Raw genomic sequence first — 25,193 nt, forward strand, 5'->3', positions numbered from 1 at the left:
AGAGCCCTAGAATGGTCTGTTGGAGTGAGGCAAACTGCATTCCCATTGTGGTAAAGCCACATATCCTTTGTGACCTTAGGCCCTTACTTATTAATTTTTCCTAAAAAGAAGTATCTGAAGCACTTTTCTTAATGTAATTATGCGTGTTTAATCTAAACAAACCTGAACAAAACAGAAACGTAAAGTGAAAGTAAAAGTCTCTCCTATGTCCTGTCAGTTTTTCCCTCTGCTCCTGCCCTACCTTGACAATCATGTCTATGGTTTGCCCTATTTCCTCCCAGATGTTAATGACTCTAAATATACCTACTCATTTGACAAAAGTATGATCCTAATGTGCATTATATTTTCCCATTGTATGCAACATAGGCCAGGAATCAGCAAACTTTTTCTGTAAAAGGTAGGATAGTAAGCATTTTAGGCTTTACATAGCATCCAGTTTCTGTCATAATTGCTTATCTGTGCCATCTCAGCAGGAAATCAGCTACAGATGATACATAATGAATGGATGTAACTGTGATTTAACAAAACTTTATTTACAATACAGGCGGCAGGGCCACGTTGGGCCTCAGAGACATAATTTGTCTACACACACACACACACACACACACACACTTCATCTCTTTTACTGGGTACCTAATACTCCATTGAATGGATGAGTAAATCCCTTGTTGAAAGATATCTACAGCTATTTCTGTTAGGAGCTCTCTTAATCCAGCACTGCTTATCAACCAGCTGATACTCTCTCCATCCCTCTGCTCACTGCTTTCCCTGGTACACTGACATTTTATGCCTGCTCCTTACTGCACTTGTCTCCTTGTGCTTTCACCCGCTGAGCTTACCAGCAACGCCAGGCATGTTTAAACATTTGTACTTGTTCCTGTAGAATGGATTTTAATTCAATAGTATGCTAGCTGAAGAAACAGAAGTACTTGAGAAAGAGATTGTTGATTCCAACCAAAAGTCTTTTTGAAAAGACTGGATTGAGGCAAATAGTTTTAAAAACAAATCTTGCAAGGCGGCTCAGTTGGTTAAGTGTCCCATTTCGGCTCAGGTCATGATCTCAAGGTTCATGGGTTCGAGCCCCACATCGGGCTCTGTGCTGACAGCTCAGAGCCTGGAGCCTGCTTCGGATTCTGTGTCTTCCTCTCTCTCTGCCTCTGCCCCATGTTTTAAATAAACACTTAAAAAATAATAAATAAACAAACAAACAAACAAACAAATTTTTAATCTGTCAAATGAGGTATGGGTGAAATAACTAGAACAGATAGAAATGCCAAGGAGCATGAGTTGGGCAGTGGGTGTGAAAGCCCCACGTTAGTTCTTTGGAAAGCATAGGCCCTGCTATTATGGTGCATCTGGGCACAGGTACTCTGTCCTGCTTCCTCCTGCAATTTTCAGAGGCTGGACTGGGCAGGGGAACTGCCTTCTGCCCAGTGACGCCCCACACTCCCACCTTGCCCAGCCATCTTTTCCAGGTCTTGGGGGACCTATTATCTCTGATTTTTAGCTTACGTTTTCAGACTCTCTGGCTGTGAAAGGTTAGTAAGCATGAGATTCTGCTTCTCTCAAAGGCCCGGTCCATTAACATTTAAAATAGTGCCTATGCTGGTATTTACATTTTGATATCGTTCATGCTTTATTTCTTTTGCACACTGTCTATTCTGTTCCCCCCAGTTTTTCTCCCAGGCAGAATCTATCTTATCTGACATTGCAAAGCAGTTAACATTGATTCTGGTGAATGGTCTACTTTGATTTTTGCTACAGGGAGATTTTAGCACAAATTCACATATATTGTTTTCTCAACAAATAGAAAATTATGTTCCACATTCATTGTGCCGCGTATGCCGAGCCTGCTCTTTTGTAACTCACTGTCTCGTCTCTTTTATTTGCTTTCTCTGTCACTGTCGATCTTTCCCTAATACTTCATCTTTTATGCAGACTCCTTCCTTGGAGCCGAATTTGGCAGTGGAGTTTGCCTAACTAATGGGGACCATATGCTCTGCAATTACATTCCCCAACAACGTTCAGATTTGTTAGCAAATATTGGAGAAGGCAAGTTGAGAAACTGAAGTGCAAAGACTGTCAGGAATTGGCACATCCTGACAATAAACCTGCTCTTGCTGACCCCTGTGAGTGAGTTCTGGTGTGGGCTAGTCTTGGCTTAGGCAGAACTGGGGTTTGTTTGTGGAAGTATCAGTCGATTGGTAGACTGTTTTTCAAGGAGGCTGAGTGCCTCTTATGTGTTCCCAATGGCATACTGTGCTGACCCCTCTAGATCAGTTTTGAATACACGACTCTTATCTATTTATCCGGTGGTTCCATCCGCTCCCAGACTGGAGACAGAGATCATGATGTTGTTACTTACTGTTGTATCCCCAGCTCCCAGTAGAGAAATGTGAACACAATAGCTATTCAGTAAATATTTGGCTGATGAACAATGAAGTAATCTCTAGAATACATTAAGTGCCGCTACACTATATACATTGCATGTATATAACTTGGATGGCTTTTCTCCACTCCCCAGTTCCTTCCCTTTCTCCAGGCTAGACCAGACTTAACCTTGGGAGTCCAGCCTCCCTCAAAGAGTTTAAACTCCCAGGATTCTGAAGAAGAGGGAAATCATGGCCCTGAAACCACAGTGCTAATTTTGAAGAGGTCTTTTTTGTCTTGAGACAAAGTTTCATCTATTGCTCCCTTGGGGGTGAGTGTGAGTCAAAACTTTAGAAACTTGTCCTGGGTTTTGATGATATAAATGCAGGGGGAAAGAACATTGCCTGGCTCTGCAGATGTCAAGAAAGGGTAGTCAGCTTGGGAGCATGCGGCTGAGGAGAAAAGTTTTCTAGCCTCCGAAGTCCTGTTTAAAGGCTACCTATGTCTTTACAGGCTTTCATGCGGACGACCTCTGCATGAGCATGCGGTCCCTCTGGCACCACATCCAATGTCAGTGGCTCTTCCTCTCGCCCACTGTGCATTGCAGCCTTGCCCGGGCACCCGCTGACCATCTCCTTGGACCTGTAGGGGTCTGTGTGTGCACTCCGAGCTGGAAAGGCACTCGAAAGGCAAGCCCGTGGCTCTTATCAGTATACAATTTTGCCTTCATCCGAGAGAGCTAAGCTATCTGGCAGGAACTCAGGGACTTTGCCAACCTCATCCCCATCCCACCCCCAAAACCCCCACAGACACGGGTGCTACAGAAACACAAGGAACACTCGTTGTTTTAGAACACAAATACATAAATTTTTAATCTGCGAAAAATACAAAATGAAACCATGTACAAGTTATGTACAAACCCTTTTTACAAGACAAGAGAGTTATCACTGGTTGTTACAGATGACAGAGTTGGGCAGATCATTTCAGAGCACCGGCATTTATTCTCTCCTCCAATTCCTGATCCGTCATGGTAATTAATCATAATCATAATCATAATGCCAGCAATCAAAAGTTTGAAAGACAGATGAATAAGCCACGCTCTTTTTCCTTAATGAATATGTAGGCTGACCTCTGTGTAAGTGTACTTTTTTTTCCCTTTGTCCCTGAAGAAACATTGAGTGCAGGTTTTGGTGTTAAGTGGGGAAAACTTTTGCTTCAGCATCTGGGTGGTGGGATGTGGGCCAGAAGTTTTAGGCAGGATGCAATCGTGCCACCTGGGAATGGAATGTTTTTAATTAGGATTTCCAGGCTGAGTTTGGTTTATGTCTGAAATGTTGCAGTTCTGGTCAAACGTGTCTTGGGCTGTGCGAAGCGGAAGGAAGGGAAAGGGGGTGCGCCGCTCTGGGGCAGCGAGGCTTTGGTTTAGTGTGGAAATGGGGCTCTGTCAACGTTGTTGGCAGGGATCCCTTGCCTGCTGGCTGCCTCTCACACTGACCCTGAATCCCATGTGAGGAAAGCTCTGGTTTGCTCTGGCAGGCGTGTGTCAGTGCCGTGTATACATTTCCATCTAAGATTCTGAACAGCCATCTCGGTAACGCTTCCAGAGGCAGGGACACTGGAGAGCTTTGGTGTCACGTTTGTCCCTGTTCTGCTGAATTGCAAGGTAGGGGAGAAGAAACACAGATGTCCTCAAGGGGATAAGCAGACCAAATGAAACCTTTTTAAACTTAAAATCTACCTAAACATTAAGGTCAGTTTTCACTGGGCCAAAGAACCTCTCCCCTTCTGCTCCCTGTCCAGAAAAGCCACCAAGGCAAAGGGATGGTCACATTTGTTTTAAGAATGCTAAAACCAAAGCTTCCAGTGGGTGCGGTGTTCAGGAAGGGATGAAGAATAATGGGGTGACATGAACAGGGAGGGGAAAGAAGACGCCCACTTCAAGATCCCTCTCTTTTGAGTCCTTCTCCAGGAAGTCCTGCCCACCCTGCATTTCCCATGGCATCCAAAATAACACACAGTGGCCAGCTGACTGTCCACCTTGAGCCAGGCCTCATGACAAGCTCTGCAGATAAAGACACATCAACAAAGTCCTCGCCCTTATCATGTGAGTCTTTTTACTTCTGAGTCATCATCTCCAATACCCTTCAGCACCAATGAAGGTGACTCACCTTTCTTTCTTAGAGTTTCTCTCTCCTTTTTGCCATTTTTCTGTTTTTAGAGTACTCTGCATCCCCTATCACAACGGCATTTACCGATTTCATTCCTTTTAGCTCCTACAAGCATGGCTGTAGCCCCCTATCAGTCTTCCGCCAGATGACCTTCCATACCTATGCTTCCTCCCTTGGAAGACTCAGCCATGTTCCCCACTTCACAATTATCTCAGTGGCTCTGACTTCCAAATGCACAAGGGCTGCTGGAACCCTCTCCCCAGCTCCACTTGCCCACTCCTTTTTGCCTGCAAGGTCCTCCTTAAGGAAAGCTCTCAGCTTCTTCCACTCTGAATGAATCCAATACGACATTGCTCAGCTGCCTACATTTGCTGGCTCCCCTTCCTGTCTTCTTGTTTTCTTTCCTAGTCTTCCACATCATTCTTCCCTTGAGGTCCAAAGGCAGTGTCCCTTTCACAAAGAACCTTTTCCAGAACCAGTTATTGCCCCAACACCCAGTGCACCCACCAGCCCTTAACAGCCCCAACTAAACTTCTAGTATGATCCATAAAACTCATCTGAGGAGAGTAGGCGCTTCCCATACTGAGTTCTTGACTTGGAACATGCACCCTTGAGAACTCAATGCTGCTGAGAAAACATTTAGCTCTGCATATGTCCTCATGATGACTTCCAGGAGGAACTGACATTTGAAAACTTTCAACCTAAAAAATGAACAGGCATAGGTGTTCATCACTCCATTTACAACTTTTAGCGGCTTTCCGTAGCTTTCTAAATCAAGTCTCAACCCTTGGCCCTTAAGACTGTCTACTTCTTAAGGTCTCATCTTAGATTTCTTCAGCTCCCCTACACAATCGTGTCACCGTAGACAAAATAGACTGTGTATTGAAATCACATTCCGTCCAATGAGCCATGGACCATTAAATCACCTCTTCCTGGAAAACCTTCATTCTCTTGATTTCTCCAGGCATCTATTTCCTATTGAAATACCTCCAAAACCCATCAAGCATTATATAACTCTGTATTCTTCCCAATCCATATAATTCAATGCAACCTTTCCTTCCTTTCTAAAGCACTAACTCTTGCCACCACACACCTGCCCCTGGCTGATGGTGCTTGAAAATCCTATTTATATCATTTTGTTTTTGTTCATTCTTCCTAGCTCCTAGATGCATGTCCTGACTTGGCTTGTCTTAAGATACTTGAGTCCCAGGCCCTTTTTCAAAAAATGAGGCAAAAAAAGAAGGCCTGGTACAGATAGTCTAATTCAACATTCCTTCCCCAGTCTAACCACATGAGGCTGTGGTATAATGCAGTCTCCAACTGGTGTGCAGCTAAAGGGTTACTGCGTCTGGGCAGACAGGCTACTTTCCGAATGTGTTCCAAGCAATGGCTAAGTAGGGTCTGTAGTTCCTTGGGAAATAAAATTAAGCATAAAAGTATTCTCTGAACTGTCTTATTTTATGGCAATTTTGAAAATATGAACAAGTGGTATTGCATGGGCAACAACCAATCAGAGTAGACTTCACTTAAAAATCCAATATGGCCACACTCATACAAACTGGCTGGAAATTGTTTCTATTTACCACTTTCCATTAACAAATCCAAAGGGCTGTATCACTGCCTTACATGACCATGGTATTTGAGTGTCAAATCATCTCTGCTGAATAGAAAAATAAATGTACTTTGAGAACATGGGGTGAGTAGGGGAGGAGCAGAAAGGGAATTTACCAGGTGAGTTTCAAATGAAACCTCAGTTCCCTTTGCTTTTTAAAGAGGATGAGTCAAGCCCTAAATAAAAAAGCCCCTTTCAAAGACCACAGTGATTGGTGATTTTACCATCATTCCAAAAGCTGCAAAGAGGAACAGAATAGAAAATAGACTTTAGGGACTGAATAGAAAACTGACAGATTCTGCAATGGACCACCATGTCCAAGTTGAGTGGATTTGCTTGTTCTTCTATGAGTAAGGTGGCTCATGTTCAAATCAGTTGGTTTGATATTCTTTTTTTCTCTGTCTTCCTACCTCTCTTCCTCCTTTTGCTCTTTCCTTCCTTTCTTCCTTTACTGAGATTCTCATTGAAAATTAAGAATGATAGATCAAAATTAGACTTATGAATGTAAGTAACAGAGATGGTATACCAAGAAAGGAATACTAAGATGGAAGAAAAGAAATCAAATAAACAGGACAGGAAATGAAGTGAGAAGTGAGACAATTGCTTCCTAAAGCCCAGATCCACTTGTGGAAATAAAAATGAGGAAAAATCCCAGAAATCCAGGGGTCAGAGCTTGTCACTACATATTGAAAAGTGGAGAGATGGGTTAGAGATGAAGGAATTGACTAGAACTTGAGCCTGGTGCCAAGAGAAAAGGTAGGCAGGGATGAGATGGAGAAGACCCTGGGAACACAGAGAAAAGTCTGGACCACACCATGACCCAAGAGAACTTGAAGTCTGAAATTGCATTTGAACCTAAGGAGACTCCAAACCGTAAGATGGAGGAATGAGGAATGAACTTAATTTCCACGTTTCTAGAGCAGAAACTGCACACTACTCGCAGGAGTATCACTTGAGTACTGCAGCAAGAAGACTGTCATTCCAGCACAAGACAAGGTTGTCTCCACAGGCTGTTCCCACACTCCCACTCCCAAGCAAGCTCACAGCTTCCCAGACCTGGAAGGGAGGCCATTTAGATGAATCTCTCTCATTTCCAAATGAGGTCCCTGGGACTCCAGGGGTTTCAAGAACATTCTCACATAGCTGGTTATTTGTAGATATAGTTCTTGAGTACTCATATTAAACCACAAGAAAGGAAGTTGCACTTTTTCTCTTTTCAACCTCAATTTTAGGTGTGCCTGGGTGGCTCAGCTGGTTAAGCATCTGACTCTTCAGCACAGGTTATGATCTCATGGTTCAAGAGATGGAGGCCTGCATCTGGGTTCTGTGCTGACAGTGCAGAGCCTGCTTAGGATTCTCTCTCTCCCTTTTTCTCTGCCCCTCCTCCACTTGTTCTATTTCTGTCTCTCTCTCTCTCTCTCTCTCTCTCTCTCTCTCTTTCTGTCTCTCAAAATACATAAAAATATTAAAAAAGAAAACATTCCCAATTTTCTAATGTTTTCTCAATTTCCCTCTTTCCAATCCTAACTGAACAGTTCTAATTCCCTGTTTTAAGTTTTCAATAAAGTTTTGCACAAAATACATCATAAGATGCCCAACCTTTGGAAAGAAAGAGCTCTGGGTGTCCCCCAACATGCCTTAGTCACGATCACTTACATTTGAAGTACTTTATATTGGTTCAAGTTGATATTTTTAAATATAAAATTGCTTAGATGAAAATAAAAGCTTTCTTAATAAGAAAGATGATGGTGGTGATGACGTTTTATAAATAGGTGGTTTTAAAATAGCCTCTTGGTGAGTCTTTGATTCCCAAAGCACCCAAGAGTCTTTAGTTTGGGTAAAGGACTTTTCTGGAATGCTAAACTGGGATGGGCGATCATAGTCTTACAAGACAGACTGTACCAATGATGACTATCATTGGCTGCTGATAATCAGAAAATGTGGGAGCGGGTTTGTCACAGTGGGGTAGAATGATGACCTCTTCCCAGAGAGCTCAACACATAGAAACTAATCAGGAAGCTCTAGCATTGGCTTGAGCCCTTCAGTGGTCATACAATCTTGTTTCTGTTCTTGTGTCACTTTTAACCTACTAGGCACCAGTTTTTGCCAAAGGAGCCACCGACCAGTCACTTTGCACACTTTCTCAATAAAAAAGTAAAGCTTGCTTTTATTTTCTGTTTGAGAACAGTTCATTATTGCAAAAGCAAAACTGCATGAGCTTGCTGCTTTACCTTAGAAGAAAAAATAGATTCCTACCAATTAGTTTTTGGGGGCAGCTCTTTGCTGGTGGGAAACATCTTAGCCATTTTGGTCAAGAGAAAAAATTTCTTTCAACTATACTTGAATGAAAAGAAAAGAAGAGAGGAGAGGAGAGGAGAGGAGGGGAATAGGGAAGAGAAGGGAAAAGAAAGAAGAAGAGAAGAGAAGAGGAAAGGATAGGAAAGGAAAGAACAGGAAGGGAAGGGAAGAGAAGAGAAGAGAAGAGGAAAGAGAAGGGAAGGGAAGAGAAGAGAAGAAAAAAGGAAAGAAAAGGGAAGAGAAGAGAATAAAAAAGGAAAGGAAAGAAAAGGGAAGGGAAGAGAAGAAAAAAGGAAAGGGAAGGAAAGGACAGGAAAGGGAAGAGAAGAGAAGAGAAGAGAAGAGAAGAGAAAAGAAAAGAAGAAAAGAAAAGAAAAGAAAAGAAAAGAAGAAAAGAAAAGAAAAGAAATTTAGATTCAAATCTCTGGCCATGATGGTCACAGAGTTTACACGTCTGCTTCCAGACCGACTTGGCTGAAGAGATGGGTTTGAGAGGCATGGGACACTGTGTTTCTCTAAGGAAAGATCATTTAGGTGGCCACCATCACCTGCCCCGTAGGATACCAAATAGTTATAACAAATTCAGAAATGGTTATCAGGAAGAAGAGTGAAGAAGAGTCCACCAAGGTTCATGAAGGAAAGAAGAGCGTGGATTGCTGTGAATGTACTAAGGTGACCCCAATGCAAAATCATTATGTAGAAGAAGGCATAGCTTTCAGGAAAGTGGTAAAATCCTCACAAGGGATTCTCCCCACAAACCCATTCTACTTCTGTTGGAAACCAGGAAATATTCATAAGCCTGAAGATAGACTGCTGACGTCATTTTAGTCTGCTGTGTAGACTAGTGATTGGTTATAAGTAGTTTTTAAACAATCCAATTGGACATACATTATATTCACAATACTTTTATAGAACTAGTTCTACAAAATGTGACGACAGGGTAACCACAGTCTGACAAGTCACTTCAGGACGGCGCCTACAAGGCGGAAGCACAACTACATTGGCTCTGCAGGGAATAGACGGAGGTGGAAGCCATTTTGCCTACACTGGTAATTGGAGTACTTAGTGGACATATGTTTTCATGGTGATTTCGTTGCTTGGCTCTGATCTGATTTGCACTAATGTACTAAGTACCACAGGGTCATGGCCTAAAGAATTAATGGAATAGATACCATGGGACTTTGGGGGATATTTTAGTAAGTTTGGATTCTTTGAGTGTCCACAGTTGACATTTTTAAGAAAAGAAAAATCACTATCACATCCATGCTTCTCATAGACCCTGATGATTGTATAAAAGATTGATCATTTTGAAGTTGAAAGATTTGCTAAATCGTTTGGAACGTAACAGTTGCCGGGACAGAGAGCATGCAAGCCACAGCAGAGCTCTGAGATTTGGTAATTGTGTCTGATGGCTAGAAAAATCTTTGAGCACAGTTGGAAGTGGCTGATACATTTGATTTCATTGCTGGTCATTTTCAAAGGCCTTTTCTAACAGTCTGTATTGAGCGCATTCATTGCTTTCCTTTTGTCGTTATTATGTTTTACACTGTCGCAGCTAGTTTGTGTGTTTTGTCCCAGCAACTAAAGGAAGGCTGGAAAAAATAAAATCTGGGCAAAAGTAGTCTCTTTGATCATGAAAATGTTCTGACTTTTTAACAAAAACTCGGTGAAAAGAATGATTGCGTTATCATATCCTATTATTAAGTGGAACTACCCATTGGTGTCCACAGACTTTCAGGCTAAAAGCTCTGAGATTTGAGGAGTGGGGAGAAAGCCCACCAGAGCCTCCCAGAGTTGAAATTACTTGCGCAGGTGGTTTGGAGATAGGGAATGGGAAGCATAACAGCATGGAGGAGTCCCCACCATCAGAACAACAAACAGAGCAATATCTTGTGTGAGTCTGGTCCTCAACTTCCACGTCCCAGGCGTGCTCACGCCCCTCCTGGCATCGTTAGTTGACTGGATAAACCTGATCTGGCAATTGTAGCAAAGCTGCAAGAAGGTCTTCCCTTTAAATATACGAACAAAGGGAGGAGAAATACAGAATGAAAACTAAAACTACAAAAATATGACTTTCAACTGTGAAAATAAATAAGTTTCCATTTATTAAGAGCTGGTGTCAGTGCAGCTAAAATACACACCCATCCAGGAAATTCACCTGCCCCCTTTTGTCTTCTTATATGAATTTACTAAAATACATGTTTACATCATTGGACCATTTTAAAATTGTTTTAGCAATCCATTTGCCTTCATTACGATCAATTGTGGTGGTGACCATCATTCTCCTCAAAGAAAAAGACAGAAAGAAGAGAAATACATATTAAGGAGTCTGGCCACTTACTCATTTTGATTTTGCATTGTTTAGATACAGGGAAGATATTTGACAATGAAAAAAAAAGAAAAAATATATTTTCTTTCTAATAAATAAAAATAATTTAAAATGCTAGAGGCTATACATGACTATTTTAATATGTTCATTTATAAATGAAATCATTTTCTTTTCCAAAATACATGGAAGCAATATTCAAGGCAAAGAGAAAGATCTGTCTACTTTATTTTTCTTGCAATTCTCGCTTATCCTAATGTTTCCACCAGTGATTCAGCATGTAAGAGGAAGAAAAGTCACATCACCATTTATGAAGTTTGTCAGGCTTTAAAAAAAGAGTTCTGGTCTCCTGGAAGTCAACATTCATCTTCAACTTCTCTGATTGGTGGGATCAAGCTGCTTGTGGATTTATATTGGTTGATCTGGTTAGCCATGTGGGTACTCATGGGCTTGATTTGAATGTTTCTGGGATAGGCATTATCCGGTTCATCTGTAAACCATTTCTTTTCTGCTAAAGGGCGAAACGGATAGAGAACAAGAAGGAGAAATGAGAAGCTTAATTAGTCCTAGGGTAAAGCCTTTGGAAAGTTCCTTGAAAAAAAAAATGCAAAAATGTAATCGATAGAAGCTGACAGTGAATATAGTTGCTAAGAGGGAGTGCAGTGTAGGGAGAATTCCAGAACCTGGGACAGCTCTGCTGCCTGTGGCAAGTAATGACCAGCGTGCCCTTGGGACTTGCAAGGACCATGGGTAGGACCTCTGAGAACAAAGAGGGGTTGGAAGAGGAACTCCAGCAATGTTCTCTGGGGTTCCTTTAGTGGACTGGGAATCTTTGGTGGGAAGGAGATGCTGAATATATCAAATATTGGGCATAAACACTGTGCCTGAGGAAAGATTTGTGTGTTCACTGATTTGAGTGAAACATGAAGGAAGTCGTCCCCGACACAGATCCAGTGATCTGGAACCTTATGCAGGATCTCCTCTTCCCAACCTGTACTTAGCTTTGTTTGTACGAGACATACTTGAAGTTATATCTCAATATACCACTCTTCTGTATTTTTTTTTTTTTGCAGCCAGTTTTGAGGGTCTTAAAGGAAGCCCACAGATTTTGCTGGGTAATGAGACTGAAAATCAGAATGGTGACCAATGTTTTAAGACGGTTTTGAGATGGCTTTTTATTTCAAGAAAGAAAGCTCTGTGTTGGTATACAGTCATGAAAAGAATTCCTACTGGCAATATCTTAACCGACTATAATAATCCAAGCTGTTGACAAGGGAGCTTGACGACATCTTGGCATTTCATTTCCACCCTAAACACAGAGATGGCTAGGGGAGAACGCTGAGTCAGAGTGTTCGGGGGCTGGGGAGAGGAAGAAAATGGCCTAGTATCCTCGTGACACTTCAGTGGTATTTTACAGGATTCAGGCCTTGCCCCCGCCTTTTTCTAGGATTTGAAACTTTCTGCATAATCGGCTATGTGTACAGATATGAAGAGACTGGGCAAATAAGACATTCTAATTTGGGAATCATATTAGTCGCTTAGGAAAAGAAAAGAAAAAAGGAAAAAGCTTTCAGGCACATTCACTGCTCTAGAGACAATGGCTTCTCTTCTACCTATCAGAACAATTCACAACTGCCCTGTTCATGGTTCTGGACTGATACGTAACAAAAATTGCTCACCTGGCTTGATAGAGAAGTGTGAGTATGTGTGTGCATGTGCGTCTGTCGGATGGGCTAATGATCTACAAATTCAGCATCTGTGATCAGCTCACGATCGCTCTGCTAATTTCTCCTTGATCTATACTTTCTCTTGCTGTGTCAAGTCTGAGCCCTCAATGTAAACACTGTCACTGGAGTGGGTTAGTGAGAGCTTGCTCACTACCCTTTGTTCAGCAGCTCAGTTTACCCCCAGGAAACTACTGTCTCTCTCTTGGATCATTCTCCACTCCCCTTTCTCCTGCTCTGGCTCTCTCACCTATTATAATTAAGTTCACTTTGATTTGAACAGATTGGACGATAGGAATTCATAATGCTACATCCTCACAGTGAAGCTAACTGATTAAGTGCTTTAAATTATTCCCCCTGACAGAATGATAAAGTTACAATCTGTTCTGAGATGATCTACAGCTTGCCAGACTCCTACAGCTTCTTTCTACATTCATTTATCTTTTTGTCAAGCAGAGTTTTTTTTTTTTTCCTAAGCTTCAATTCCATAGATCTTTTAAAGTCATCAGCACATCTGAATTATTAATGAGGCTTTAGAGGCAAGGTTCCTGATGGACTGGTTAAAAAAGGTTGTATAGAAATCCAGGACTGTGTACACATCAAAATAATTTCAGCTCCATTTAAAAAACCATTTAGTTCAAGTGTGACATAGATGAACCATTATGCATTTGTGGAAACCAATTTTTTGTGATCTACGATTAAACTAACCTTTCAGAGAGGAGTAAAGTGTGATGGTTATCATGTTTTAAAAGCATTGCCAGGCCGCTGAAACAATTTCAAACTACGACTTTTTCCAACGGTTTATGTATAAAGATGATTTTCAGAAGAGCTGAACCTAGCGCCTGTGCTGTTTGCCTGAGCTGCCCTTGGTTTTGGCTGTGCCACTGTGTGGACTGATTTTGCAAAGGGATTTAGTGCTGGGTTGGACATGCCAGGTTGGAAAGGAGACTGAACTCTGTTGATGGAAACGAGTAGGTCTTTTGGGCGAAAGACCTAAGACAGCTGCAATTTGCTGAAATTTTTACAACTGCTGCAGAGAATAATTGTTCAGAATTTAGTCTTTACAGTTCAATTCAAAGTTGGCATTTTGACCTTTCACGGCAGAGAGAATATCAATTTCCTTCTGCTGTCGGTAAGATAGAGAGCATTATTTCCCCGTTTAAGCTTCATTCTCTTTCTTTCTAAATTTCTCTCCGTAAAAGAAAATCTAAGAAGAGTAGCCCCTGTGTTTTGGCCACTGAACTTCCACACAAGAAGGACTTGTGTTAAAGTGCATCCTGGCGATGAGTTGAGGTTTTTGTTATGCCTGAGAAACATGCTTTTTAATTTGGGTACCTTGTAAGATATAAACATATATGTTGTTGGAGACTTGGTTGGATAGGATGTTGAGGAAATGGAAATATATCAATGCTCTGAGCATTCTAGTAAAATATCCAGGGGCAAAGGTATTTCATGAAAAGATTCTCCCACAGGGCATCAGAGGAACACACACTTAACTGATCGCCAGTCGTTTTCTTCGACAGAGAGTGCGTTGAGCATGATGATGACACTTTGGTTCACTGAATCTCATCTTCCAAAGAAGAAACTGTGCCAATGGGAAGCTACAACATTGGCTATAGGAAGAATACTCAGGGAAAGGATTTAAATGGGTGCTGAAGTGGTCCAGGATAAATCCAAATCCCTGGGTTTATCTCCTCACCCTGCCACATCCCCTATGCCAAAAAGATGTCCGGGAGCTTCATTTTTGTTCCTAAAATGGGAGGGGCAATGGATCTAGCTGCAAGGAGCTCCTCACTGTCAGAAAAAACAAAAACAAAAACAAAAAACCAGCCCCATTTGTTAAGTCTCCTGAGGATGCAAAGCATGACGTCATCACTGCAAGTACAGCGCGTGACCTGCCCAGATCAGGAAAGGAAGGCATTTTAGGCTCTGGCAAGTGGGCTAGAACAACATAGTGACTGCAGAAGAGATGCCTCTAAAAGACTTGGCACTACCATCGGGAGAAGGCACCTATCAAGACCAGCCACGCCATGAGCTATCCACCATGGACCAGTGATGAGGTGTGGGCTAAGGAGATGGCGTGGGGCAGTGGGGAAGTCTAAATGGATCTGGGGTCTCACACGGTAGTTGCATGACTCCAAGAAAGTCACTATGTAATTGATCTCTGCTAGTCTCTCTTCTGTAAAATGGGCTAGTGATCAAGTCTTCCTAATGTGGTCTGGATGAAAGGGGCTAGTGCTGGTGAAGCACTTACTGCAGGTCCAGATACAGTAAATAAACGTTAGCACGTACGTCTGTTAGTAATAGTAGCCACATCACAGCATAGTGGCAGAGTTCATAGCCCAGCTTTAAATTCCACTCTGCCACTTGCTGGCTGGATGCCTTTGAACAAATCTTTCAGATTCTGCATCCTTCAAACAGAGGTGCTAACCACATGTACATCTGAGCTTGTGTGAGGATTGAATGAGTTACTGTATGTAAAGTGCTTAGAAAAGTATCTGGCACCGAGTAAGCACTAAGGTGTCAGTCAGCTTGTCACATAAGGTTATGTTACACGTTAGCATTAACGTGAATATTCTCAGTACTAAAGGGTTACGTAAAGATGGGCGGTACTTTTCAGTGTGGCTGCAAATGAACCAGGGATGGAGAACTAGGGAACGTAAATTGGGGTGCTGGCCCCCAGAATGGGGATTTTGGCAGCAGAGATGACAGAGGAGGATTCACTTGGGCTACCTTCGTTTGGAAGGTAAGGAGAGGAAGGAGTGACCCAGTGTTCTTTCTGGGGGGTTCAAGGATGCTACCCTGCTGTGGGACCTGTATCCTTGAAATAATGGCTTTACACTCAACAGGTGCCCTATCCCATCCATGAACCATCTGCGTCTTCCATTGTTATTTTCATCACTGAGACAGAAGGGTCCAGGATATGAGTGAGGACTTCCCCAAGCCATAAGGAGCCTGGAGGAGTGGGCTATGGGTGGGAAAGAACGCCAGAGCTGGGCGGACCTGACTGCCTGGATGCCTGCAAGCAGAGAAATAGGCTGCACTATGAAAACGGAGCCTCGCTGTCTCTGTGGGTTGTCAGTGCTGTGGGATTTAGCCTTTTCACATAACTACTCCCCAGAGAAGAGTACACGAAAGGAGAGATAATACAGCAAACGTATTTGAAATAATTGGTCCTCTTCTCGCTGTACCACAAGTTGAGGTTTAGAGAGAGAGGGCTTGAAAAAAAAAAGGCTGTTTGGGTAGAGACAACAGCTGAGAACAGTAAGCCCTAAACAGGAGCTGATGCCTTCAAAGGTAACGCTGTATGGTTTCACAGCTCACCTTTCCGGAGGCAGGCCGGCTTTTGCCCTCTGCCTGGCAGACCCTGAGGCCCACAGTGGACCCACCCATGCATACTGCCTTCTTTCCTCTCCATGGGCAAAGTATGGCTATTTCATAGAAATGAAAGTCATTTGTACCCAAACCAAGGCAGCTTCCATTTATGAAAACTGTCATTTGCAATTGTCCGCCATGGCTCTAGTTTCCTCTTTTCACTGAAAGTCTGATGCTGCCATTCGCTGGGCAGAGCAAACTTCCCCCTTTGGCCCTTTCCTGGGGCCTTGATTCAGCTGCACCCCGAGGACAGACTCTTCACTGCTCCCTTTTGGATGGCAAGGGGTAGGCCCCCTCACCTCCCTAGGCAATAGATATGTAATCTCCTGGTGGGAGACAGGCAACCAATTTAGTGATAAGTGCCCACAGCTTATTCTTCATCATGTTATGACAAAACAGGGATGGGCTGAAGAAGCTGCTGGAGACACTGATTTTTACCCTGTCTTGACTTCCGTGGCCCCCCAAGTTTCTACACTATCCTCTTTATCCTTCCAAAACCTGAGGGATAGGATCCTGTTGCTATAGGAACCTGGCAGGTTGATTTAATTGTCCCTATTGGGATACAGAGACCTTTAGGCTTTTCCCATGCTGAAGAAGAGCCAGTGTAAGGTTTTTCTGGTCATCTGAGATCTTGACAATACTGGCTGGAGGCACAGTTCTCTCTCATGGAACTTACGAGGGTGTTCCCCTTCTCAGAAGAAAGTGCCAACAGCACAGTAGCATCGGGAAGCACCTAGAGGCATTCACTGTTTTTTTTTTTTTTGATAAGCCAAAGGAGTAAAGATAATATATAACATGATGAATGGTATAAAAATATTTAAGGTCAATTTATTTCAAAATATTACTGAGCATTATCGTAATGTTCTGGGTCACAATCCTTAATATTCATAACAGAATCTGATACTTCTCCAGTTGTGGTAGAACTCTATGTATATGGGTCCATCTTTCCCTTTATACATCTGAACTGGCTTCAGGAAGGACCCTGGGTAGCAGTCCTTAGGGGTGTTGATGATTTTATGATCATCTGGGTGAACATTGAGGCCGAGAAAGCTTCACTGCACCTCCCGGTCTACCCACTCACTTAAGGTTCAGCCCTTCAAAGCCTAAAGCAAATTGGACTGAATGGCTCACAGACTGCTTCTCTTCTAGAATGGTACAGATAATTGAGTTTCTAGCTATTGCTCTTTTAAAATGTATAGACCTTCTCTTCAAATAATTCTTTCACTTTCTACCTTTACCTACTTCTTTCTCTTTCTTTCTCTTTTTCTTTCTTCTTTTCTCTCTTTCTTTCTTTTCTTCTCTTTTTCTTTCCTCTTCTATTCTTTTTTTTATGGGGAGCAGGAAAGGGAGAGACATGAGAACCCTGTGTACTTCCTAAGAGAACCTGAGGGGGAATGGGGAAGTTTGGGGTCACATGGAAAACAATGGAGGAGACTCTGTGTTCTGTTGAGGAAAGTATAATACAGTAGTTTTAGCTAACAGAATAGAGGTCACAATGATACCTTTTCATCATTGAATATATCATTGGCCAAATACTATAGTCAACTCTCAAGTGTGTGCCCTAAGTCCAGGGAAAATTCCAAAGTTACATCTCATGTCATAGTCTGTTCCCACTCCATTCCTGTCACAGCATCATCTCAGAGCTGCTAACAGACTGTATATAACACGCATTTTGGATTTACTTCTCTCTATCTGCCCAATCTCTGGTTGGGATTGAACAAAGGCAGGTGACAGGAGAGACCTGGAAAATACAGAGACTGAGTCATGAAACCTCAGATCACTGGGTGTGGGCTATGAGTTGATACACATAACTGAACAGTTTTAACTTGGGGTCATCCTGATCAAACATAAAGGAGACCAATGTTCTGTCATTAATGAACCTCCTGGTCTAAATTAAAAAGAGGGACAAAATATTAACCAAGAAGCAGGTTTGCCAAATGGAATAGCTGCAAATGTTTTCCAGCGAAGTTTATCACCTGGCATCACACTTGTAGTAGGTCTTGCCAAGATAAACACAGAGATGTGGACAGACTGATGGGGGGGCCGGGTTGGGGTAGTGGTAATGGGGGGAAGTGGAGGAAGCTGGGTTTCTTGATGGCAAAAGGCTTTTGGACTTGGAGCAAGGTACCAAGGTGGGCAGGGAGGCCACGTGCAGATTTGAAGGCAAGCCAGATGGAGAGAAGTTCCCCCCAAATTACCCAACCCCAAAACCAAGAACACCAAAACAAACTCTAAGGGATCTAGCGGTAGCAGCAGCACAGCCTCATTGCGCTGAGCAATTTAGAAAGTGGAGGAAAGAGAAGTAGGGAGGGAAAGGGAGGGGGAAGGTGAGGAGGAAAAAAAAAAGCAAAACAAACTAAAGAAAACCACAAACAGAACAATATAAACAAAAAGAAACAAACCAATAACAGAATAAAATTTGTAACTCCTTTTTTTTTTAATGTCACAAAAGTTTTCACAAGGACAACGTTATAGAAGAAAACCCCCAGCAGTGGCTAGGTCATGCAGAACCATTAATTGTCATACCTTGGCCCATTCTATTCATCCTTGTTGCACTTTAGAGAGAGAAGTAAGCTATGTGAGTTTTACAATGCTTTTAAACTGTCATATTTCCTGTCGAGCACTTTAACTGGCACATTCTTATAGTTATAAATGTTCTATGGGCACAACTTTATAACCTCCTTTGCAAAGAATGCATGAAAAGCTCTTCATGATCCCAAACTGGGGTATACGTGTGTGTATATATATATATATATATATACACACACACATACATGTATATGTGTGTGTGTGTACATATATGTATAGATATAGTTCTATATAAAAGGATAGTTATACGTAACATAGAAATCGATATATATGGGGACAAAAATAATTTGAAAAAAAATTCTTCCACTCGTAGGGCTTTTTAATATACATGTATACAATTTTTCCCCACCCCATTCCTGGTCTGAATACTGCCCTGTCTTTGGTGTGGGGGCACAGGTGCAGACTGAACCTCACCATTTTGTCAGTAAAAGTGCTTGTCAATTCACACAGCAAGCAAATCTCCAAAACTATCATGCTTAGGGGAGAGAGGGGATCTGAAATCTAAACTCAAAGCATTCACCATAAAAACACCTTTTTAGAGATGGTACCACTGTGACATATTTCTCCTCCCCTCCACCCCTATTGTGTTTGGTGGAATCTGCTCAAGTAGACACTTCAAACAGGTATACGCCAGCCCAGGGCTAGTCCACACACAGGATAATTCGGTTATGGTGGAGTTTGCCGATTCATAAGAACTACGGCACCGCCTACAGCATGCATAAACATCTGACAACTGTATGCTGAAAAGGGGATTTTTCTACCTTTCAGCTCATGCTTTACTAACTGTTCAAAAAGGAAGGAAAGAAAGAAAACAAAAGAAAAAAAAACGAGAATTATACCAAAATGTGTTTGGCTCACTGTTGCACACTTCTTCTCCCCCGTCTCATGACGATAAGGAGTGGTTCGCTATTACCGTCATTCACCTGCCTAAGTGAATTGGCTGTGTTCAAGAAATTGAGGAGGAGGAATTTTCCCACCAGCTTCCTGCTTTGGGACAGCCAGCGCCATGCAGCTGTGCCCACAGTTTGAAGTAGTAGCTAGCTTTTGTCTCTGTCGAGTCAATTGTGGCTCGATCCCCCCACAATCTGATTTATTTAGCATGTTGGCTCCTAGAAAAACATGATCTGCTGCTGGGTTTATCTTCCTCACACTCTAGCTTGGCCCCAGCCCCTGCTCCTGCCTGGCACTGGGGCCTTAGCTAATCAAACAAAGGGGAGTAAAAAGGTCCCCTGAGAATGCATGGAAAAATACTCGCTCTTTCCTGAGCATTATTTATTCTGTACATAAGGTAAGTAATTCACCTTTTAAAAGATGTAAAAGTCCCAGGAAGGCAGTTTTTAATGACTTACATCTGATATTTATGATACATATGGCTTTTCATCCCAAATGTCAAAAGTAAAAGAAAAAAAAATAGCTAGTCATATGGCATAAGGAGACAGAATAACAATTTAATATGCAATCAAACCTCTGTTCACTTAGATGACTAGAATTTGATACATCCACGAATGGGATACGATTCTTTCCTCCATAGTAAGGGTAGAAATGTGCCTAAGAACTCCCAGAGGAAGCTAGATCTGGGACGAAAGGCCTTGGTGAGTAAAAAAAGCTAGGATGTTCTCTTACAAAAGCAGATGCTTAATAATCGTCTACACAAATGGCGAAAGCCTTTTAAATGCTTCGCGATACTTCAGCCCAGAGAGTGAGAGTGGAAACAATCGATGTGTTTTTGTTGCTTTTTGGTTGCTTGCTTCAAAGAAATGTGTATGTGTATATTATTGCGTGTGTATTAAAAAAGAAGAAAGAAAGAAAGAAAGAAAGAAAGAAAGAAAGAAAGAAAGGAAAACAACAAAATCAAAACCCGAAGCACCCTGATAATCCTGATCCATCAGAACAAACTTTTCTTCTACATTAACTAAACTTGCTTTGCATAACTGACATGGATGACAATGGCGCTCCTCTACTCTGCGAACTCCTTCCTGCAGTGAGCTATTTATGTCTGGAGCATGCCTTTGGGTTATTTTTCCCCTAGAATCATAAATAACTTTTGGTCCTTCTGCTTATTTGCTGTTGTGCTCAAGGGTTTTATGGTGGTGAAATAAAAATGGCAACCACATGCACACTATCATACATATGCAAATATGTGTAAAAAAAAGGGGGTGGCTACAGGGGAAAAGGGGGGAAGTTACTGTTGGAAACACCCACTGGGGAAATGAGTGGCAGATACAGTTTCACACACGGTGGCAGTGGATACACATATCAGAGGCGCTCTTCCTGCACGTACTTCTGTTTGTCTCGGGACTCCCGGGACTTGGGTCGGTTGGGTCGGTTTGCGGTGGATGGGATGGAGTGCACGGAGGAGCTCTTCTTGCTGGATGACTGGGACGAGTGGGAGGAATGGGAGAGGCTGGCCCGGGACTGGCCGGCGTTGTGGTCAAACTGCATCAAGCAGAAGATCAGGTCTGTCGGCACGAGCTCAAACTCGTACGGGGGGTTGGTGATGACGTACCTGGACAGGGAAGCAAAGGGGTCACAGAATGAGGACAACTGGGTGCGTCTTTCACCTCTCATTGAACCGAAAAGGATCCTCAGGTCTTGCAGAGGATCTGGAAGGCTTCTACCTGGTCCAAGACCTTAAATATTATCTTCCAAGCTGAACTAGCTCTTCCTCTCTTCAGCTCAGCGCAGGTGGCCAGCCGTGAGCTCTGGCACCAGAGGCTCAATTGGTGCCCGTGGTGGGGGAACCACACCGTGCTTCTGATGGTCCCCACCCCTTTCCACTGAAGTTCGAGTTCACTTCTGATCCCGAGTAGCCCAGATGCGTGCAGGAGGTTCACTGACTGCACCGCCTCTTTTGCTAGAGAATGTTCTGACACACCTTACAGGGTCTTTGTTTCCCATGACCTAACATCTTCTCAGCCTTTTCTCACTCTTTACCTTTTACAGATCAGTTTTGGTGGGGATTTTTTTCTAAATGAGAGAAGATAAGATCCCTCCCTGCCTCTGTGCTAGTCCTGCTTTAACTATTCTCAATCCCATCAAGCTTTCTCTGGTTAATGCCAGACACCGCTAACACAAAACAAAACAAAATAAAACAAAACAAAACAAAACAAAACAACAACCAAAAAAACCCCACCGCCTCCTCTCTAGTAGTAGGAGATCCCAAAGTGGGTCCTCAAGCCAAGACATATCAGCAACACCAGGGCATCACTTAAAATGCATTTTCTTGGGAGTGCATGGATGGCTCAGTGGGCTAAGTGTCCAACTCCTGATTTCGGCTCCGGTCATGATCTCCCAGTTTGTGAGTTCTGGCCCTGTGTCGGGCTCTGTGCTGACAGTGCAGGGCCTCGTTGGGATTCTCTCTCTCCCTCTCTTTCTGCCCTTCCCCTGCTTGTGCATGCTCTCTCTCTATCAAAACAAGTAAACATTCGAAAATAAATAAAATGCAACTTCTTTTATTTATTTTTTTTGAGAGGGAGACAGGGAAGGGCAGAGGGAGACATAATCTTTTTTAATTTAATTTTTAATTTTTAAAATTATTTTCTTAAGATTATATAATTTATTCTCAAGTGAGCTAACATACAGTGTATACAGTGTGCATAGATTCCCACGATACATCACTTATATACAACACCCAGTGCTCATCCCAACAAGCGCCCTCCTCAGTGCCCATCACCCATTTTTCCCACCCCCCAACCCCCATCAAGCCTCAGTTTACTCTCTGTGTTTAAGAGTCTCTCATGGTTTGCTTCCCTCTGTGTTTGTACAGACACATGAAAACATGCTCAGCATCGTTCATCATCAGGGAAATACAAATCACAACTACATTCAGATACCACCTCACACCAGTCAGAAATCGAGAGAATTCATAAACAGGTTCCACACTCAGTATGGAGCCCATCACAGGGCTTGATCCATGACTCTGGGATCACGACCTGAGTTGAAATCAAGAGCTGAATTCTCAAACAACTGAGCTACCCTGGTGTCCCTAAAATGCAAATTCTTAAGCAACTTCACTCCAGACTTACAGAGTCAGACATTCTGGGGAGTGGGGTCTAGCAATTTGTGTTTTAACAAGCTTTGTAGGTGATTCTGTTGCTCTCTAAACTTTGAGAACTCACTAGTCTACAGCAATTAGCCGCAACTCTGGCTATATACTGTAATCTCTGGGCACTAAGAAATTATCTACACTTTCAAGCCAGACCAGATAAATCAGGGAAAGCAGAATATTTTTAAAAAGCACCCCTGGTGATTCTAACGTGCAAGCAAAGCTAAGAAATACTAATCTCTGTAGCATTGTTTCTTGAGATATAGTATGCAAATGCACAGATTTGGGTAATTCTATGATATACTTTTAATTTGGGGCTGCTATGAATTTATTTTAGTGCAATTAAAAATATATAACTAGCACACATAAACTATTATATTTTTCTGCTTAAGGTGATAACACACAAATTTCTTGAAATAAATATATAAAAGTTTAAAAAGTGAGTCAATTAAAAATATATTAAGTAAAAGCAGAGGCATCTAAGATATGGCAAAGGAAACATCTATCTTAAACACTAGCAATATGAAATATCTCTATATGAGGTACCGGCAGAATAATCCCAGTAGCTAGAGTTTGGAGGAGATGCTCCTATTCAGGAACTATCCTATAAAACTTGAATTCTTCCCATAATGTCTTTACATCTGCTATGAGGAATTAAAGAAAAAAGCCTCCCATAACCTCCAAACCCAGTGTTGGATTTAATGCGGGCAGAGTCATTTGCATGTTGAGAGCATGTACTTGGACCTTTGCCTTCACAGTGGGAAACAAGACAGGGCATTTCTGTCTCTGCATTCGGGGTGGGAGAGGAGAGTGGAAATATACTCACCTCTTCGTGCATTGGCTGGGGGTGCTGAGGTGAGCATCTCTCAGCCGATAAATTCCAAAACAAAGCATATTATACGTTTTCAGAGCTTTGCAGAACAGATCACCATAACAACCACCATCCTGGGAGACAAGGCAAGAACAGAGAGAAACATTTTCATTTGCCTGGAAGTAGAGGTCCAGGGGGAACAGAGCCTTTTCGTGAAAGCTTGTGTTGGTGTCTCCTCAGTTGGAGGGTCTGTCCCAAGGGACTGAGGCTAAAGAAGTCAATGTGATTAAGAGCCTACATCCAATACTGGTAATTTTGGGAGATCAGATAATGATGGGGTTCTCCTCCGGTTCTCTCCAGTTTTCCATCTGTAGCAATGAGAGCCCTAGAGAGAATGGGCCTCTCCCTCATTCTAAGTGATTGTGTAAGGCTCAAAGCTCTCAGATGCATGTTTGGCAGAGAAGAAACCAGCTGGGCAAAATGGCGATTATGTTTAGCCCCAGCTCAGCTGTAATCACTGTGATCTGACCGTGTTGTCAAAACTGCTCGAGTGATAATTAAAATCACTGCGAGGAGAAAAGACCCCACCAGGTGCTACGGTGAAAGACTCTTTCAGGGAAAAGACTGTGTGAAAAGCACAATTTACAGACCTCAGAGATGGCGCGGGTGGAAGAGAATGTGTTTCCCCAGGAGGTGGAGAGCTGCAGGTTGAATAAGTGGGATTCACAGTCCTAATCAGTTCACAGTCACCTCCCAGAGGGTCTGGGGCCCGACATGGAATGTGAAAGCAACTCCACTCACTTGGAAATGCTGGCTTCACACAGCCAGGTGGCTTCAGGTGGGTGTGAGTGTAGGAAGGGCACTGAAGAATGACATCGCTGGGAATAAAGTGGCTGCCTTTGTCCTTCTTGTCATTGGAATTTCCAAATGGGCATCATATTACAGAACACAAATGGGGCCATATCTTACCGTCATTTAAAGTCTTTATCCTTTTAAAGTGTATCAGTAAGTCGGTGATAGATGAAAGGAGCCACGAGCTACAGAAGCTGCCTTTCCAAAAAGCCCAGTCTAACATAGGTCCTTATCCATAACCATACTAAAACATGGTGCAAGTCAGCATCATAGTTTCAGAAGAAATGGAAAAAGTGACCCTTTCCTTGGGCGACGCTATTGTTTGTGCAATAAATGTATTGGTTGCCAAGACTTGTGGCTCCACCCCTTGAACCCATCCGTGGATGCGGTATAGGGCTGTGAATAAGGGTCAAGACTGCATACTTCTGCCCAAGTGTGAGAACCCAGTTGGTGTGTGGAGCCCAAAGGGAGGCACTGCTCATCCCCTCTGCGGCAGGGAGGGCGTGGGGGAGATTAACTGGGTGCAGCCTCAGAGATGCAAAGACCTAGGTCTGGAATTAGAGACATTAAATGGTCCACATGAGATGCCATTTGTTTGGCCAGTGGCTTGAGATGCACATAATTACTGGTGGTGTTTTAAAAACCTCCAATGCCTGGCATATACCCAGATACAAAAAGTCAGAATCCTGGGAACTGGACATGGCCATCAGTGGTTTTGAAAAGCTCCTCATGGGCTATTAATGTGCCTTGGGAGTGAAGTGGCCCTGAGGTAGGCTAAGACCCTGTGGAAAGGGGTCCCAGCCTCGGTCACATGCTGGAATCACCTGATGCCTCCTAGCTCGTGGTAGAAGATACCTAGGGGAGTGAGTAAAGCCACAGGCTCTGAAGCCAGGGTTCCTGGTGCAAATTCCTGATAGGGCCAGTCTTCCGTCTCTCTGAGCCTCAGTTTCCTTAGAATGTCTGAGAGTAGAACCTATGTCGAAGGATTGCCATGGGAATAAAGATGAAGGACTGCATGTAAAA

The 25,193-nt window shown here is 42.8% G+C and overlaps 1 protein-coding gene across 42 annotated transcripts in view; it reads right to left on the bottom strand.

Annotated features, from left to right (window-relative positions):
- Nucleotides 1–10,517: 10,517 nt before the first annotated feature.
- Nucleotides 10,518–25,193, bottom strand: part of KCNMA1 (potassium calcium-activated channel subfamily M alpha 1) — a 731,637-nt gene continuing 716,961 nt past the window's right edge. For 15 of the 42 annotated variants that reach the window (XM_019813336.3, XM_045040192.1, XM_019813339.3 and 12 more), the window contains 4 exons: nucleotides 23,334–23,452; nucleotides 20,744–20,968; nucleotides 18,400–18,428; nucleotides 10,518–11,285 (listed from right to left, as the gene is read on the bottom strand). In XM_019813336.3, coding sequence (XP_019668895.2) covers nucleotides 11,131–11,285; nucleotides 18,400–18,428; nucleotides 20,744–20,968; nucleotides 23,334–23,452 — 528 coding nt within the window. In that variant the 3' untranslated portion in view covers nucleotides 10,518–11,130. Of the gene's footprint in view, nucleotides 11,286–18,286; nucleotides 20,969–23,333; nucleotides 23,453–25,193 lie in introns of those variants that run through there. The other 27 variants (XM_019813344.3, XM_019813358.3, XM_019813366.3 and 24 more) reach the window with 4 other exon arrangements.

The sequence above is a fragment of the Felis catus genome, chromosome D2, assembly GCF_018350175.1.
Source record: "Felis catus isolate Fca126 chromosome D2, F.catus_Fca126_mat1.0, whole genome shotgun sequence".
Classification (NCBI taxonomy): Eukaryota; Metazoa; Chordata; class Mammalia; order Carnivora; family Felidae; genus Felis; species Felis catus.